The 19,329-nt window shown below is 44.4% G+C and overlaps 4 protein-coding genes across 4 annotated transcripts; 1 reads left to right on the top strand and 3 right to left on the bottom strand.

Moving 5' to 3' along the window:
* Window positions 1–5,574: 5,574 nt before the first annotated feature.
* MYCFIDRAFT_179759 (uncharacterized protein) lies at window positions 5,575–11,447 on the bottom strand (the record flags this gene model as incomplete). The annotated part of the gene is made up of 3 exons (XM_007933749.1): window positions 5,575–5,595; window positions 11,148–11,384; window positions 11,442–11,447. The coding sequence occupies 3 exons, from the start codon at window positions 11,445–11,447 to the stop codon at window positions 5,575–5,577; spliced, it is 264 nt and encodes an 87-aa protein (XP_007931940.1).
* Window positions 11,448–11,500: 53 nt separating this feature from the next.
* On the bottom strand, window positions 11,501–12,499 carry MYCFIDRAFT_179758 (uncharacterized protein; the record flags this gene model as incomplete). The annotated part of the gene is made up of 5 exons (XM_007933748.1): window positions 11,501–12,094; window positions 12,124–12,139; window positions 12,171–12,242; window positions 12,277–12,425; window positions 12,488–12,499. The coding sequence occupies 5 exons, from the start codon at window positions 12,497–12,499 to the stop codon at window positions 11,501–11,503; spliced, it is 843 nt and encodes a 280-aa protein (XP_007931939.1).
* A 30-nt stretch (window positions 12,500–12,529) lies between these two features.
* MYCFIDRAFT_179757 (uncharacterized protein) lies at window positions 12,530–14,681 on the bottom strand (the record flags this gene model as incomplete). The annotated part of the gene is made up of 13 exons (XM_007933747.1): window positions 12,530–12,666; window positions 12,693–12,954; window positions 12,987–13,062; window positions 13,106–13,671; window positions 13,695–13,931; window positions 13,965–14,033; window positions 14,066–14,182; window positions 14,218–14,240; window positions 14,287–14,368; window positions 14,400–14,483; window positions 14,518–14,570; window positions 14,596–14,625; window positions 14,651–14,681. The coding sequence occupies 13 exons, from the start codon at window positions 14,679–14,681 to the stop codon at window positions 12,530–12,532; spliced, it is 1,767 nt and encodes a 588-aa protein (XP_007931938.1).
* Window positions 14,682–14,705: 24 nt separating this feature from the next.
* MYCFIDRAFT_179756 (uncharacterized protein) lies at window positions 14,706–15,505 on the top strand (the record flags this gene model as incomplete). Its single annotated transcript, XM_007933746.1, has 2 exons — window positions 14,706–15,337; window positions 15,367–15,505. 2 exons carry the CDS (start codon window positions 14,706–14,708, stop codon window positions 15,503–15,505), a joined length of 771 nt encoding a protein of 256 aa, XP_007931937.1.
* Window positions 15,506–19,329: the final 3,824 nt, after the last annotated feature.

The following is a 19,329-nucleotide window of genomic DNA, read 5'->3' as shown; positions in this document are numbered from 1 at the left end:
AGCTTTATTTGCCCTGCTTCCTTTCCTATAATGTTAAGGTATCTTGGTCTCCCTAGTTGCTAGTAACTCTCTTGTACTAGTAAGGCCCTAAATGTAAACCTATTATCTTGTCTAGACCTCTTTTGTAGCACTTAGCTAGGTTGCTTCTATACCTAGCTGCCCTAGCTTGTTATATATCTTTTTAGTGTATTGATTCTAGCTTCCTTTGCCTTCCTCGCTGCCTGTATTCTTACTAGGCATTCCTTCGCCTAAGAGGGGTGTCTTTTAGTGTAGTATATATATCTTGCTTCTCCCTTGTATACTTTGTATTCTTTAACCTAGTAATCCCCTATATAATAGGAGCAGGTATTAGTTGTCTTTATACACTTAGCTACTAAGTGTCTATAGTATTAATATTTGAAGTACTGCATTATCCTATAGTTGCTTCTATATATCTCTGTTTCTAATCTCTTATAGTCCTAGAACAACCCCTAGTCTAGCACTATATTAGCTTGCTCTATACTCCCTACCTAGATAATTAGGGAAGACTGCTTCTTAGTCTCCTCGATTTTCCTTTTAATCTATACCACTTTTGTAATCTTTAGGCCTAGGCATATAGCTTGGTTTTGTCTCTATAGGCTCTTAATATCCTATTCTTCCTTAAAGCTTCTTATTATACTATAGGCTATAATCATAAATTGCTGTTAGGAGACCTTTGCTGTTTTCCCTATCTTAGTTATCTATTCTTTTTGTGTTTCTAGCTTCTTTTTGTCCTACTCTTGTGCTATAAACAGCTTGATTATCCCTTTTCCTTCGTTCCTAGCCCTAATTACCTCTTTAACTGCAATTCTTTCTACAATCTCTTTCTCTATAAGTCCTTAGATTTCCTTTTGCTCCTATAGGTCCGTAATATAGACTCTAACTACTGTCCTCGGGGGTTTTAGCGCCTCCTAACTAGCTACTACTACCTAGGTGCGGTAGTTTAGGCTTGTTTCCTACTGTTTCTTCGTAATCTTTGCTACGACTGTATTAGCTACCTTTGTAATTACGTAGCTTGCCTAGCTGTAGATTGCTTTTAGTCCTCTAAGGAGTTCTAAGATTATTATCCTATATACCCTCTTAGGGGTTCTTCTATCTTCCGCCTTTAGCACCTCCTCTGCCCTAGTATATAGTGCTTTCTATTCGTCCTCCCTTCCTTCTTAACTGTCTTCCCTTCGTCTCTGATTGTTCGCTACTATTCCGACTTTTTAAAGAAGGTATTAGCATAATAATATTAGATCTATAGGGTTATATAGCAAAGAGGATAGTAACTCTAGGGTATACTAGCTAGCTAGCTAGGGTACATTAATTAGTCCGGTAGTCGGCCCGCCCCCGCTCCTACTGCCTTTTCCGACCTCGCTTAGACTAGCCCCGGCCTATCCCGGTATTCCCGCTAGCCCCGGCATTCCCGCGTCCCTACAATTGCCCTCTAGTAGTACCCTATATAAAAGCCGCTTAGCTAGGCACCCTATCTAGGAGCGGGTATACGACGACGTACCGGTCCTAGCTATATAACGCTAGTCCTTTCTCGAAGATCCTTCCTAGCTATACCCGACGATTAGCCTTACCCGGCTCGGGCGTACGGAGGCAATTCTCGAACCTATAACTCGTAACGACTAGGCGGCAATCCTTTAGCAGTCGGAAGCGAACAGGTTTTGTAACTAGCATAAGCGGCACTATAGGTTTTAGAGCTTTCGAAGGTTCCCTACCTAGCTGCTATCTATTAAGAAAATACTTAAGGAAGATTCGAATACTAGCCGTACGGTCGGAGTTTATAGTATATATAAGAAAAAGGCAGACAAAGTAAGACCTATAGAAGCTAGCACTACGATAACCGGGAGTGTAACGACCGGTAGTAACCCTTACTAGAAAAAGAAACGGCTTACTCGAGAAGCGTTGCTTCCGCCTAGAACCGGGCTATATAACTAGAAGTACCTAATTAAGAAGTTCTTAGATATACTACGTAGCTCGCGCCTAACTAAGGAAAGGAAAGCAAAGCTTCTTATTAGAATAGAACTTCTTCCTAAGGAGCTAGATCTGTTCTACGAAATGCTTTATAATAGGGAGAAAGCCCTTACCTAGAGCTTTACCGAAATTAGAAGAGTCGACGCGGATATAGCACCTCCCTAACGGATCCGAACAATTCCTTATAAACCCTAGAGAAAACTAACCTTCCGCCTCTAGCCTAGCCTAGTAAACATTGTAGAAGAAATAATCCGAGAACGAATTGCGAATAGGGTACTTAAAGTTAGCGAAGGAGTATACCGGAACCTATAGTTCTTAGTCTAGAAGAAAGGAACTAAGAAATATCGCCTAATTAACGCTGCTATAGAGCTAAACCGCTATATAATACAGGACGGAAACCTTCCTCCTAATACTAATAGCTTTACCGAGGATTTTGCTAACTATACTATCTCGTCCCTAATCGATTTCTTTTCCGGATACGACTAAGTCCCGCTTTACGAGGCCGATCGAGATATAACTGCCTTTAATACCCCGCTTAGCCTTATACGAATGACTACCCTTCCGTAAGGAGCGACAAACTCCGTTACCTAGTTTGTCCGAGTAGTAACAAGAATCCTTTTTAACTATATTTCCTACCGTACGAGGCCGTTTATCGACGACATTAGTATTAAGGGCCCGAAGACCCGATATAATAATAAAGAGGTCGAGCCTAGCCTAAGAAGATTCGTTACTAAGCACATTTAATAGATAGATAGTGTTCTTATAGACATTAAGCGTGCTAGGTATACTGTTTTAGGTCTAAAATCTTAGTTCCTCTATAAAAAGCTAAAATATATCGGCTACGTTATTAATATTTCCGGAAGACACCCTAATATAGAGAAAGTTGCAAAGATTGTCGTATAGCTAGTACCTAAGAACTAGTCTAGCGTACGGGCCTTCCTTAGGGTTTGTATCTACTACCGTATCTAGATCGAGGGCTTCGTAATAATAGTAAGACTACTCTTCTACCTCCTAAAGGCCGATATCGAATTCTTATAGGGACCGGATTAGCAAGTCGCTATAGATACCTTGAAGGCTACGCTAACTACTACCCCTACTCTTATCTCGATCGATTATACTAAGGGTACTAGGTTAATTATCCTTCTATTAGACGCGAGTAGATCCGGATATAGTAGTAGCCTAAACTAGTGCGAAAGGGACAATATAAAGAAGCGTTACCCTATTCGGTACGAAAGCGGTCTTTAGACCGATATAATACTAGCAAACGAGAGTGCCTTGCCGTACTTAAACTACTAAAGAAGTTTAAGAAGTATCTCGTTAGGTAGTACTTTCGGATCGAAATCGATGCTACTACCCTTGTCTACTAGCTTAACAAATCCGCCTCGGACCTCCCTAACTCGGTAATAGCTCGCTAGGTAGCCTAGATCCGACTATTCGACTTCGAAGTTAAACATATCCCCGGACGGAAGCACTCTACGGCTAATAGTCTATCCCGTCGTAACCCTACTAAAGAAGATATCGTCGAACGAGATAACTAAATCGACGACGATAATATAATCGATAACGACTTCTTTTATAGTATAGTATAGACTAAGCCTGTCGACCTCTTAGCTAAGTCTAGCTTCCTTAACGAGGGCGAATATTAGTCTCGAGAATCGCTTCTTATCGGATACTTTAAGTCGACCCTTCGCTTTCCGTAAGGCATCTCTCGAAGCGAAGCCCGAAGGGTTCGACGTGCTACCTAGAAGTATATTGTTAAGGATCGGCTCCTTTTCTACTAGCGTTATCCGAATTGTCCCCTTTAACGAGTAATTAATAGCGAAAAGGCTAGGGAGGAAATTATCTAATTACTTTACGAGGATTATAGCTATAAAGGCCGGGAGGCAGTATACTATCTAGCCTTAAAAAGGTACTTCTAGTATAGGATATAGTCCTAAATCGCTATATAGGTTCGGTCCTATCGTATATACCGGATGCGAGAGAGATACAAGATTGCTAGGACGCTTTACCCTACCTATATTCGAGTTGTTAGCCGTCGCTAGGTTGCCGATATGCTTTATATCGACAATAAGGGGTCTATTGCCTTAGCGCGTAAGGTTATTAGCGGCTAGGTAGAGGGGAGGATATTTAACTACTCGGGCAAGTCGGTTAGTATATAGCAAATAGCTAAGTTCCTATACGAAGAGGTCTATTGCCGATATAGCTGTCCGGATGAATTCGTTATAGATAACGGATCTAAGAATCGGAAGGATACTAAGGAATTGCTTAAGCGAATAGCTACGTACCGGGTACGGATTTCCCTATACTACCCGAAGGCGAATAGTCAAATCGAGGTTAGAAACCGACCTATCCTAGCTGCCCTTTCTAAACTAACGAACGGTACTATAAATAGTTAGAGAAAATACGTCCCGCCTATTCTATAGGCCGACCGAACGATATATCGACGAACGACTAGAAAAACGCCTACGGAAGTTATATATAGAGGGGCCGACGTTATCCTTCCTATCGAGAATGCCTACCGAACCTTCTAAAAAGTCGACTAAGATACTATACGCGACACTACCTCGTTACTTATATACCGTACTTAGCAACTAGTATATATGCCTAACGATAACGAAGAGGCGACCCTTCGGCTAAAGAGGACTCGCGAGGAGAACGCTCGCTAGTACGACGAAAAGGGAGTAGTATCTAACGCTCCCCTTAAGGTTGGATCCCTTATACTTATTACTAGGAGCGAAATTAAGCACTCGAGGTCTAGCAAGCTTGCCTTTCGCTAGAAGGGCCCCTTTCGTATTACGGGGATTACTGCCTCTAGAACCTCGTACTATCTTACGGAACTTAATAGGGCTAATCTAGCTATTACCTTTCTACGCGATCGACTAAAGGAAGTACCTCTATTCCGGCCTAACCGGATCTCGGGTAAAAACGCTGCTACGACGAATAACGAACCTATTAATAAAGAAGTCGAGGCAGATAGAGATAGCTAGTCTAAGTCCTCCGAGTCTAGGGACGATAGCTAGTCTAATACTAAGTCCGGTAAAGAAAGGGATATAGACGTCTATACGATTACATCCCTTCCTAAGGAGGAGCAAAGGCGAGCCTTTTAAGCCTATACTATAGCTATATACCGAGTCGACCCTAAAGTTAATCCTATCTCTTAGATTAATAACCTAATACGAGACCTTCTTAGCGTACCCCTTATAGAAGATTATTCGAATAACTATCTCTTCTTTAATAGCTCGGCCGAACCTAATAGTTTTCTAGCTTTTAATTACCTAGCCCTATTTACCTAGGGAGAGGTAACCTAGCCTTTAGCTTAACACTATAGATTCGGCTAGATAGCAATTCTATATAGAAGGTAGGACCTATACGAACAAGCCTACTACGTTAGCGCTCTTCCGAGGCTTACCTAGGACCCTAGCTTTCGACTAGTACTATAGCGAGACCCTAGCTAGTAGACGACCTAGAGAGTCTAGGTCTACGACGAGATAAACATATTAAAGTTCGAACACAACCTATATCTCCTTAAGGCCCTAGTAGAAACTAGCCTTGCTGCCCTAGTATATACTAACCTATATAGGCGGCGAGGCATTAGATTTCTCGCCTAGGAGGCTATAGACAACGTTGCGAACTAGGGAGACAACGAATATAGGCTATCCTTAATAAGAATACGAGACAGGCTTCGGCTTACCTAGATCGAACAAGAGGAGCTCCGCTATACCGCTAACTCTAAGGGCCTAGGCTCAAACCCCGGAGCTTTTAACGAACCCTTAGAAGCGGAGTAGGCTATAGAATGCAACGAAAATAAACTACTACTACCTTAGTAGGCCCGATAAACCTATAACTACTCGCGTATAGCCTCTCTTTTGCTCCTATTTACTCGCCTTATACCGAATTTTTTACTCGCTAGTACCCTTATTCGCGCATTTAAACGGATTATCGACGTATACTAGGATCGATTGTCCCTTTATATATTAGCAGCCGGATAGAGTACTACTACTAGAGCCCTATCGTTGCTTCTTTTCCTTTATACTACTACCGACGAGGGTAGGGGCTTTAGTAAGGAGCCCCTATCCTTAATAATATCCCTAGACCTGCTCCCCGGAGTAGTCTAAGTACTAGCCTACCCGCGGAGCGAGTAAATAATTTTAACTCGGTAAAAGGGGACCTACTAGAAGCTCTACGTTACGCCTAGCTTACTAAAACCGAAGCCTACCCTACGGAGTAAGCCTAGGAAAACCTTACCTAACCTTAAAGATTTCCTTTATTTAAAAACCTTTCCTTTGTACTATTTCTACGGCCTACGCCGGCCGGTATATCGAGATTTCTAAGAATCCCGGGAACTCCCGCCTATAGTAGCTAGCTAGCTAGGATATATTGCGACTACTACTACTACCCCTATACTGCCCGGAGGAGCCCTTATAACTATGCCTCAATGCGGTAGGGGTTAAAGCGGAGGGGTTAGTACGTTATATAATGCCTAACTCCCTAGATCTAAGTGCTCTAGTCCTACGCCCTCGAATCTCGCTACTACGCGAATTACCTAGGCCTCTAGAAATGTCGCCGCTGCCTACTACTAACCCTTTACTTCCTTTAGGATACGTGCCTTACTTTCGGATTTATATACAAACGCGCGTATACGCGTAAGGTAGGTACCTCCCGTCCCTTCCCGCGTACCCGCGCTATTACTACGATAAAAAGGCGATCTTTCTTGCGCCTAAACTTCTTTACAAACAAATATACCTATACCGCCCTTCCCTCGACAAAGCGATAGGCGCTTATAGCAAATACTACCCTCCTTAATTAACTATTAAAGACCGATAAACCCCTACCTCCTCTACGCGACCCGATATATAAAACCCCCTCTACCGCCTCGTAAGCGCGCAATAGTAGAAGCCTCTAGTCGAGACCTTATTACGAGCGTAGCCTATAGCGGTATTTCCTACCTCCCTTCCGACTAGCGACTAAGCAATTACAATACCCTACTCGAATAGGTGTAATATCTTTAATCCGCTAACCTATCCCGCTAAACTAAAGTAGATATAATCTACGACAACCTAGGAAGTGTTAACAACTTTATTAAAGGCACGGAGCTAACCTATTATCGGCTTAAGGAGGCGCTCTTTAAAGGACTGCCGAAAGAAATAGGAGATAATCTTCGTACCCGAGGATCTACTATAGTATAGGCCCTCGAGCAGTATATAGGTAACGAGTTTGCTACCCTATAAGCCGCCGCTACTCGTAGGAAGGCTACGGAAGATCGCCGTAAGAACGATATTACTAATAGTCCTATATTCTTTAGGAACTACCTAGACCTCTATAATATCCGAGGTAATACCGTAAAAGAAATAGCTCGAGTCTTTAGGCTATAGAAGGATAGAAAGCTTAACAACTACGCAAACTTTAAGGACGCTAGCTAGGTTTCCGAAATTTAGCTTATTCTTCGTATCCTAAGCAATTACCTATATCGCCGAACGCTTAGAGCGAGATAGGGACGGGCAGATATTAATACCGTTACTATTACTACTAAGGACTGCGTAGTAGATAAGGAGGACGACACTCGTAAGGAGGGTAAGAATAAATTCTTCTCCTAGAGAACGGAGGCTAGTAAGGCGAAGCTTAAGGCTATCGGTATTCGAATTAGCTAATACGAAGGCCCTCCTATTATTGCTATTACTCCCGACGGGCGCCCTTTTTCGAGACCGCTAGGTAGCTATATTAAAGGTACTACTTCTAGGACCCTAGGGCTTAATGTCCCTCGATCCCGTATAGGTATATATAAGCGAATTAGTATACCTATTAGATTACTAGTTATATACAACCCGGCTAGCGACCCTCTAGCTAGATAGGACAACTAGTAGCTATTACCCGCTCGCCCTACTTAGCCTATTAGCTCTCGCTAAAATACGCCTCTATAGCGTAATACGACTCGCCCTAATCTCCTAGTCGAAAACTCTACTTTACTACCCGATCGGACTAGTAGTAGGAGTGGTAATAATAGCCTTGCTCTAGGGGCTCCGCCTACTCGTCGAATTCAGACTATAACGCCTATCCCCCCCCTAGGAAGGACCCGCAGATCGAACAGACTTAATAAGCCGAGTAGAGATCTTGCCGTACCCCTCGAGGAGAACCTAACCGACGACCTTAATACCTTAGGACCTAAGCGGGGAGGCACTATATACTATAAGGAGCTAACCCCCGATAAGGACACTTATATTAGAAACAGCCTAGCCTACTATAGCTGCAATAGATTCTCGGAAGCCGACCGTAGTACTTTAATATAGTACGATAGTAAATCTAATAACGCTACGTAGGGAAGAGCAATTGCCCTAGTTGTAACTGCCCCTTACCCGCCTTGCTATACTTATACCCGCTACCTATTTAGGATAGTAGTTAGGTTTCGAGGAAAAGTTAGTCGAGAGCAGATAATAGAAACCTTAAGTAGCCCTAGATATAAGTATCGGAACGACCTTCTCCGCCTTCGAAATAAGAGACCTAACCTATTTCGGAAGACTCGCCGTCCTCCTATCCCTAGCGACTACCTTAGACTATATCGTTTTTTCCCTAAGGCCTATAGTTACGAGAACAAGATATACAACCCTTTAACTATTAAACGCGTTACCCTAGCGATTGCTACTAAGATTCGCAAGGCCTTCTCCCGTATAGGAGTAATAATAAAGGCTAGCTAGGATGCCTAAGTAAGAGATAGTACTATTACCTTAGATAGCATTACGAGCGATAAAGGCTCTACTAAACTATATAGAGCGGCCGTCTTCGGTTAGTATAATAATAAGAAAGTCGAAGTCGCCGCGGCCCCTCTACCCTTCGGAAAGATATCCCTATCTAACTAGTTTAAGCTAGAGGCTATAATATACCTTTAGCATTAGCGTATAGTTAATAGAGTCTCGAATAAGGGTTGGCTTCGAACCGCCTTCTATTCTAGGTTCTAGTAGATCTGCCGAGGAGACCCTATCTACTAGCTCCTCTACGGCCTTACCCGCCCTAACTACGCTCTTAACCTAATCTCCTACCCGTACTACGCTAAGATAACTCAACCTAGTAACGGCGGTTCGACCGAGTTTGCCTATATTAACTAGCACCCTCTCGATCTCTAAGAAGGTATTACTACAAACTAAGTTTAAGGCTCCGTATCCTTCCTTCCTAAAACGGTAGAGACTGCTACGAAGGTCTTCGCTAGGATCTACTAACTAGAAGTCTTTAACAAATAGTGTAAGGAACTTAAGATCCTTCGCTAGGAAAAGGGCCCTATATACGCTCCTCGGGGTTACATTCTCTCTATTAACTATAATACACATTGCCTAAACACTAAGATAGAGAATACCCTTAATAACTTTATTAAGAACGAGCTAAAAGGCAAGTATCGAAATGTAGGCTAGGAGTAGTACCCGGTCGGTGCCCTTAGAGTACGCCTAACCCTTCCCTACCTTCTATACGGCGCTTAGGCATTACCGAAGAACACCGAGAGGATAACTATACTCCCCTAGTTCTGCCGATACGACTTAGTAACTAGAAAGCTCGATTACGAAGCTAGAGGTACGTTTTAGGAACTCGCCGCTACCTATCGAGACCTTCTTCCTAGCCCTACCTCGCCCTCTAGTCTTGCAAATAAGTACGGTACCCCTCTATACGCGTTCCCGGCTATAGTGCGCCTACGTAATAATAACCTAATCTTAGAAGCCCTCGTCGGTCGATTAAAGTAGGACGATACTATAGTATAGTAATATATTCGAAGACTCTTTCGCAACCTTAACTAAGAAGGCTCCTTATATATGCTCGAGAACTATTTAAAGCAGTATCGTAAGGATATAGCGTCGGTATACTCTAAGATGTTAAGTAAGGTTATTCGGCTCGAGTAGGAACGTTTCGGGGAGAAATCATTCTTTAAGGCTCTTATACAGTCTTTAAAAGACTAGAGTTGCATCCTAAATAATAGCGAAGATCGGTATATACGCCTAAACTAGGATAATTTCTACCGATATTAGCCTACGCCTAATACTAGGGAGGAGTTTAATTAGGGAGGCTAGGGATTTATATACTAATAGGAACCTAGTAAGGTAGACCTTCCTACTAACTAGCGGTAGTCTAGCGCCCCTTTAGCGAAACCTACTACCTACGCTTTGAAAGTCTCTACTCCTAGTAGAGTACTCCCGAACGTTAACTCCTAGCAGCTTAGTATCCCTAAGAAACAGCCTCCTTAGCTATCTTCTTTAAAGCAGCCTACGAACCCTATAGCTAATCCGAATAAACGATAGACCCGCTAGGATATACGGGCTAAGGCGACGCGGACCTAGGCTCTTATCGACTAATTTAACTAGTAGGGGCGAGGAGGCAATTATAGCGGCTAGGGCTATAGAGGTAACTATAGTAGACTAGCGACTCGTAGTAGAAAGAAATAAGTAGTAGGGTATAGTAGCTAGCTAGCTAGGATACCGCTATAGGATAGTTAGTTTGGTTTCTTTACGTGTTTAAGGTTTTTTAGTCCGAGAGGTAAGGAAGCGTTAGTCTAAGGGTAGACTTCTTAGTCCGGGAGGGAAAATATAGTAGGGAAACCGTACTTAGCACCTATATATATACTTGTACCCCCCCTCCTTGTTTTTATACCCTAGAACACATAACTACCTTTATAATTAGAATATATATATACGATATAAGGAGATACAGCTACGGCAATATATAGCAAGAGAGACATAGGAAATGTACCTAATCTAGCTACAATGTAGCCCTCCCTGCGGCCGTTCTCTTCTCTTTAATATTTATAACGCCTTCCCTTCGAAGTATATAATACTACGCCGACCCCTCGCAGTTTACTAAGTACTAGGCCTATAGTATATAGTTCCCTATATATGTACCTCTACCTACGACCTACTCGTCCCGCCTATACTAGCTAAATAGATTACCGACTCTATATAATAATATTCTTAGAGCTAGCAAGCTTGCGTATAAGGTTTAGCTAGCGAAGAATACGGAATTTCTCGCTCTAAGCTATTACTCTTTAATTACTACCCTCGAGAATAGATTATAGCTACGGAGAATAGATTATAGTCGCGATAAATAGATTGTTACCGCCGCTAATACATTAGCACCCCTATAAATGGATTCTAGCTAGCGAGAATAGATTGTTACCGCCGTTAACATATTGGCACCCCTATGAATGGTTTGTAGCTGCGGATAATGGATTGTAGCCGCGATAAATGGATTGTCATTCCCATTAATGCATTAGCACCCCCATGAATGGTTTGTAGCTGCGGAGAATGGATTGTGGCCGCGATGAATGGATTGTGATTCCCATCAATGCATTGTAGCCGCCGTGAATGGATTGTCATTCCCACCAATGCATTGTGGCCGCCATAGAGCGTGGCCGCCAGAACGGATTGTCGCCGCTATGAATGCACTGTCACACCGTGAATGAATTGTGGCCCCCGTGAATGCATTGTGACCGCCATCAATTAGTTATTAAGGCGATCTGCCTTTGCGAATACTGTGCGCATTGTCACTCCTATGAATGCATTGTGGCCGTCGTGAAGGCATTCTCACTCCTATGAATGCATTGTGGCCGCCATAGAGCATAAAGCGTAGCCGCCAGAACGGATTGTCGCCGCCGTGAATGCATTGCCAACCCCGTGAATGCATTGTGGCCGGCATAGAGCGTGATGGAGCGTGAAGCGTGGCCGGCATAGAGAGTGGAGTGTGGCCGCCATGGGGCGTGAGCGTAGCCGCCATGAGGTGTGAAACGTGAAGCGTGGCCGGCATTGAGCGTGGAATGTGGCCGCTGCGAAGCGTGAAGCGTAGCCGCCATGAAGCGTGAAACGTGAAGCGTGGCCGGCATTGGGCGTGGAGTGTGGCCGGCATAGAGAGTAGAGTGTAGCCGGCATGGAGAGTGAAGCGTAGCCGCCGTGAAGTGTGAGACGTGAAGGGTGGCCGCCATGAAGTGTGAAACGTGAAGCGTAGCAGGCATTGAGCGTGGAGTGTGGCCGCTATGGAGAGTGGAGTTTGGCCGCCATGGGGCGTGAGCGTAGCAGCCATGATGTCTGACCGCCGCAAAGTGTGACCGTGGTGAACCCTCGCTACACGTCTCCTTCCATGCACAAGTCTGGTTGTCCTTTCGCACTCGCTGCAGACACCTGTTTCCACTTCCCTGGAATCAATCAGCAGCTTATTGTGCCCACAAGAAACGAAAACAGGAAGGACGTTTGTTGAGTTGGGTGGCGGAGGCAGGCGTTGATGAAGGAGATGAGATGCTAGATGTTGTGGGGAGGGCAAATGGAAAATGACTCCTCCTGACAGTGCCAGACTCCGGAGGATGTGTGTCGGTAGTTGAGACGAAGGGTGGATAGGAAGAGAGAGTTGTGAGTGGGTGGGATCGTCAAGGTCAGGCCTGATGTAGGCTCAGAAGATGTTGTGTGGCCAGTCAGCCAGCCATTCTATCTCGGGCAAGCAGGAAAGTCAGTAGCGAGGCCAGGAGGGTGATGGATGTGTCAGAGACGCAATGCAGCATTCGATGGGCGTCGACGAGGTAATCATCATGTCATGCTCGAAGGCGTATTGTGTATACAGACAGGGTGAACGGATCATCCAAGGTCTGTTCATAGAGGCCCGACGACTTGTATTGCAGGGTAAGAGAAGCTTCTGCCTCACTAGACATGCTGTTTGTTGTCAGTATCCCTACGGCCCATGCAATCCTCAGTCACGCCTTAGTTCAGTGATGTGCATTTGAAAGAGATTGCATTCATTGCCATTGTTCTGCGCGCGGTCCTTGTCTTCCCTCCATGCATTGCTATTGTTCTGCGCGAAGCCCTTGTCTGCCCTCCATTCACTGATATTGCTCTGCGCGCGGTCCTTCTCTTCCCTCCATACATCGCCATTGTTCTGCGCGAAGCCCTTGTCTGTCCTCCATTCACTGCCATTGCCCTGCGCGCGGTCCTTGTCTTCCCTCCATGCATTGCCATTGTCCTGCGCGAAGCCCTTGTCTGCCCTCCATTCACTGCCATTGCTCTGCGCGCAGTCTTTGTCTGCCCTCCATTGTCCCAGAGCCAGCGAGCGAGCGCAGCCAAAACCCTTCTATTCGTCATTGCCGTTGGCCGCATGCAAGCGCCGCTTGTACTCATTGTACTGATGCTTCAGCTTTTGCAGTCCTTCAGGTGTGGGATCAACATCGCCAGCGCCTGCACCTCCCATGGTCATAGCCGTATCGTCGCTGTCGTATGCGTCGCGTGCAAGTCTGCTGCTGCGTGCAGGGCGAGGATTCGTCGGTTGGGGCTGCGGCTGCGGCTGCGGCTGCGACTGCGACTGCGGCTGCGACTGCGACTGCGGCTGGGCTGCTGGTGTGGCGGTCGGCTGGATGGGCGCTGATGGCAATGCGGTGGGAGCCAAGTTGGGTTGGTTGTTGCTGAAGTTGAAGTGGTGCGGACTCGGATTGGGAATTGGATTCGGCACGTCGGCGGCGGAATACACGACGCGCACCAATGACGGACCATCGCCTGCCCCTCCTCCTCCTCCTCCGCCGCCGGGACGATGAGCTTGCTGCAGAGTGGCGAGAGGCGCGTCGTCCATGCGCGGAATGGTGGTGGTGGGGGCGCCGCCATTGTTCATCAGCAGCGAAGAAAAGTCGATGCAGGCGCGATTGGTCCAGGTGTGGTCGACAGCGGCAACGCCTCCCGCGGCGACGGGCTTGTTGCTGCTTTGCTGTGCACACGTCGCCGGTCAGTCATCAACATCAGCACCAACGAAAGCGAAAGCGAAAGCGAACGTACGGTATACGAAGTGTGCCACTCCAGGTGCACGAGCATGCCCTCATGCCGCACCGCCAGCTGCTGCGCCGTCTCCTGCACGTGCTGCGTCACGCCGTCCACCAGCGATCCCGGCTCCTCGATTTCATGCCGCATCGTCTCCTTGTGCACCACTTTGAAGTCGCCGTGCTGTACCGGCCGCTGCAGTGCCGTGTGGCAGTACGTGTGCTTCACGCCGTCAATGCGCTCCGTCGCCATTCGCGTGAACACCGGTTCCGCCTCCGCCATCGCCATGCTTGCCATCTTCAACTTCAACGACTGCACCTTCGACTCACAGTTTGACTGCCACTTCTGCTCAGGCCTGATGATCGAGGATTGAGCGTCGTGGAGCCAAAGAAGATGAGTTGGAGATGCGCCATCATGCGGCCGTCAGACAGTGAGACACTCAGTGACTTGGCGTCCGCCGGCAGTCGACTCCTCGCTCCACCACCCAGCCTGCCAGGGCCGAGCCTCAGCCTTGTCCGTGTCCTCCTTTATCCGTGTCCTCCTTCGATACAGGCCTTGCCGTTCTTCTCCCTGAATAAGCCCATTTTTCCGCCTCGCACTCGCAGATCATGGAGAAGGTGAATGCGCACCTTCTCACGGCACAATGCATTCGACTAATAATACAATGGCATTGCCTTGGCCTGCCCCGAGCAATGAAAGCCATTTGTCAATGCCATTGTCTCCCAGGTAGATAATGCCTTGTCCTGCCTGACACAATGCTTTCTCCTGTTGCCGCTTCCACCCCAGGGAAAGTATAAAAGCAGTCTTCCATCTCCCTCTGACCCGACATTACATCTTTCAGACCACACACCTGCCTCACGATCGATGCAGACTATCCGCAGCGCAGATACTCCGACGTCGAGCAACAGCAACACAAACCACACGCAACAGCGACAGACCCAACATCTCCGACCATCCCATCATTCGACAATGTCTACCAAGACGTTCGTCCCACTGCCCACGTTGGATCACGACATGTCCATCATCTACCCGCCCTCCCATGCACACGGCACTTTCATCCCACTCCCCACCTTGGACCACGACATGTCCGTCATCTACCCAGACCACTCAGTCTCTCGGGCTGAGCAAGCAACAACGAGGGAAGTAGAAGAGGAAGTATCTCCCCCACTCTCCCCAACTAACAATCTCCCAGCCCCATCCCCCATCCCCCCTCTCATCACCCTTCACCAACAACCAAACACCGACCCTCATCTCCCCATCCTCCAAGCCATCCGACTCGACGCCGTCGCCATGGCCCTCCTCCTCCCAGCAGGAACCTTTCCTTCCGACGCCGAAATCGCCGAAATCACGGGATATCGAGTGGCACTTGCATCATCATCCTCTTCGACCGAGGTGCCCTTGCCATCGCCATTGCGTCGTTCGACCTGCCCATTCCCGATTCCCAATCCCAACCCCATTTCGACTGAGACACGCAGCCGCAGCCGTAGTATCTCAGCACTACCGCAGCCGCAACTCTCTCTCCCTAGTCCTTCTCGTCCTCCCCGCCGCTTTCGAGGGAAGTTGAATAAGGTTGGCGAGAGGATTCGGGCGATTGGGAAGAGGTTTTGTTTATGCTAAGGGAGAGGGAGAGGGAGAGGGAGAGGGAGAGGGAGAGGGAGAGGGAGTGGGAGAGGAGAGGGAGAGAGAAAGAAGGTAGGTCGTCCTCTTTATTGATTTTACAATGCCGCCCGTCCGTCCACTCGTTCGTAGCTACAAATACAAATGCTTAGATCGGATCTTTTTACTTCTCCTCTTTCTTTTTTTGTCTCTCTTTTTTCTTAAGCGATATCGGCCTCTTCGTTTCCTTACTCTTTGCTATTAGTAGTTACGGGCTACTCTTATAAAGTAGGTATAGTATATACCTCTTTAGAATCTTTAGAAGTAGACTCTCTTTCTCTATTTTCGTTATAATAGATAGACTCTTCGTTTCCCTCTTTTCGCTATTATTTTTATCGGAAATAGACTCCCTCTTTATTATTATTTTTATAAGTAATAGGCTCCTTCTTCGTTATTATCTTTATAGGAAATAGGCTGCCTAAAAGACTCTCGTTCTCTATTTTTATAAGGAGTAGGCTTCCTAGTATTGCTTCGTCGTAAATTTTATTAGTAATAGGTATATTCTTTATAATAGAAATGTTTAGGAATAGTCTTACTAGTATTTCTTTACTACTATTCCTATTAGGAATAGACTCCTTTTTCCTAATAGAATAGACTCTATAGTATTCCTTTATTATTTTTATATAGAAAGTCGGCTCGAATAGGCTCTCTAGATTTGCTTTATTATTGTTTTTATCTAGAACTATTATAAAAAGCGACGCCGCTTCTAACGCTAAGTTAGAACTAGCTTTTATAACTTTATTATATAGTACTCCCTCTACTTCTTTACTTTAGGGAAGTAAAGAAGTCCTCTCGACTTAGGTATCTTTATCCCGCTACTAGCGTAGTATACTCCTACTCGCGGTATAATAGAAGTACTAGTAACCTTTCCTAGACGGGCTTAGTTCTCTCCTATCTTTTACGCCGGAACTACTACGCTTTATCGCTATCGGCGATCCCTCGGAAGCGTAAAGCCGGGCTTATAAGTATTATAGATAAGCAGTAAACCGATAGAATTACGTATATTAGAATACTCGAGAATATACGAGACTAGTTAGATAAATAAGTAGGAGAAGGAGAACGAAGTTAGGGGGTTATCTACCTATAGCCTAGTAATAGCTTATAATTCTTAGCGCTAGGATATATAAATAACTAGTAAGTCGTCTATTTAAATAGCAAGTAATTCTATCGGTTTACCGCTTATCTATAATAGTTATAAGCCCGGAACGTAAGTAAAGAAACGAGAAGGTTCGAGGAATTATCCGCTTAAGTAGTCCGCTTACGTATGCTTAAACTTTATACGATATTACTCTATAAATCAAAAAAGCGACTAGCTTCGAACGATAATAAGATAACGGTTATAACTCCGCTATAGATACTAGTCTATAGGCTAAAAGAACCGAATAGTACGGACTAAGTAAACTAAAAATTACTACGATATAACTACTACGACTCGAGATATAAAACGATAAAGATATCTACTATTAAGACGACTATCGGTATAGTAAAGGGAACCCCGTAACTAACTACCGAGAACTATACTATCGAGATCGATCTAATTTAAAACTATTTATCTAGATAAGGCCTTTAGAAGTATAGGGATAGTATACTAGAATCTATAAGCCGAGATCCGGCTAAGCTAAGAGAAGCTAAAAAAGAAGACGTAAAAGCGGTTGCGTTTATTAAGTCTACGGCTAGGGATAAGCGTATATACCTCCTAGGACTACGTACGACTAAGGAAGTATTCGAAAAATAAACGAAGTAAGTTATATATCGACTAAGGAACGGGTTTTAACGCTACTATTATATTTCTACTATTTTAAAGCCCTTAGGGATATTAATACTACGGCTTTAGCTTTTACGTATATCTAATACGAGATTAAGGCCGCGGATAAAGACGAAATTCCCTTAGAGGCCTCTAAGAAGGTAGTCCTTGTTTTATCTTTAAGAGAAGAGTATTCGTCTACTATATTTGCCTTAAAATCGGCCGTTTTATCTACTCTTTTCTACGAGAAACTAGTTTAACGACTACGGGACGTTAAATATACTATTACTACTTCTAAAAACAGTAAAGTAGTAGCCTAATATACTAAGGATTCGGCGAGAGATAAGGTTAGTAATAGAAAGGAGGATAATATAGCTAATAAAGCTAAAGCAAAGACATATTACTATTACTAAAAGGTCGGACACTTTAAATAGGACTATAGAAAGTATAAATAGGACTAAAAGAATAGAAAAATCTAAGAAAGCAATAAGGAGGAATCTAAGATCGTAGCTTAGACGGCTATCGACTCTACGACTCGACTATCTAGTAAAAGGGATTAGATCCTAGACTCCGAATATACTAGATATATACCTAACGATAAGAACTACTTAAAGGACTATAAGGAAGAAACTGGAAAAGTTACTCTAGCGAACTATAAAGCGATAAAGGTCGCAGAATTCGGTATAATCCTCGTATAGTTTAAGGGAATTCCGACTACGATTTCGGACGTTATATACGTATCCGGAATCGATTATAACCTGCTTTCGATAAGCTAACTCTCGGAAGGAGGTATTACGACTCTATATACTAAAGAAGGGACTATACTTCGAAGAATAAACAAGAACCTAGATAAAGTCGTATACGTCGGAAGATCCTACGTTATAAAAGAATCTAGATCTATCGAGACTTCGAGAGTAGCTACTACTACGACTAAAGTTACTACGCTACTTTAGTATTAACGCCTAGGATATCCGGAAGACGAAAAATAACGTAACGTATATAAAGTACTACTAGGAGTTCCGGACCTTTCGACGTTAAATAAGTCTTATAATATTTACATTACTACGAAGTCCGATAGACGATAAGAATCCGAAAAGGTAGATTATTGCCTAGATAGGGTATATATCGATTTCAAGGATCTATATAAGTATACTACCTTAGAGGCAAATAGGTATATACTAACGATTATAAACGATACTACGAGATAGCTAGATATTTGTCTTACTCGCTATAGAAGCAAAGTATACGAAGTCTTTAAGGCTTAGAAAGACGAGGCCGAACTTAAACCTAAGAGGAAACTAAAGGCCGTAAGAATCGATAACGCTCTAGAGCTTATTAAAGCTCTTAAGGCCTATCTAGGACTACGAATCGAAAAAACGATACCCTATACTTTAGAAGAAAACAGGGTAGTAGAGAGACAAAACCGTACTATTATAGCTAAGATATAGGCGGCTTTAGAAGGCTCCGGATTACCTAAATAATTTTAGGGTAAGGCGGCCTATACGCTTACCTATTTATATAGTAGGCTACCTGCTAAAAGAAGAGATATAACTCCTAAGGAGCTCTATACCGGAAGAAAGCCTAGTAGAGAATACTTATAGATATTCGGCGATCTAGACTCTCTGTTTATTCCTAAAGAGGAAAGGAGGGATAAGCTAGAAAAGACGGCATTTCTAGGTATCTTCGTTAGATATATAAAGTCTACGAAATAGTATAGAATTTATAATCCTAAGACAAAGGCTATCGGGATCTATACTAGCGCTAAATTCTACGAATCGAATAGGGGAAGTAGCTATTATAAAGAAGTAACGCGTACGTAGATACCAGATATAAGACTTAATAGGTTCGATAAGGAGCTAAGTCTATCTACGTAAATCCGAATATTTTTATATAGTACGCTAAGCGCTAAGCGGTAGATTAGAATCGTATAGGCCGAATGCCTAAGGCTAGTGCCTTCTACCTAGGGCGTAGCCCTTTATATTATATCTGTCCTCCTCCCCCTCTTTCGTAGAAATAGAATACTCCTTATAGTTTCTAGCTATAAAGGGCTACGCCCTAGGTAGAAAGCGCTAGCCTTAGGCGTTCGGCCTACGCGACTCTAACCTACTACTTAGCGCTTAGCGTACTATATAAAACTGTTCGGATTTACGTAGATAGACTTAGCTCTTTATCGAACCTATTACGGGAAGCTTT

This window comes from Pseudocercospora fijiensis (genome assembly GCF_000340215.1).
Source record: "Pseudocercospora fijiensis CIRAD86 unplaced genomic scaffold MYCFIscaffold_11, whole genome shotgun sequence".
Lineage (NCBI taxonomy): Eukaryota > Fungi > Ascomycota > Dothideomycetes > Mycosphaerellales > Mycosphaerellaceae > Pseudocercospora > Pseudocercospora fijiensis.
Note: the sequence above shows the minus strand (reverse complement) of the source record. Positions and strands in the feature narration are given on the sequence as shown.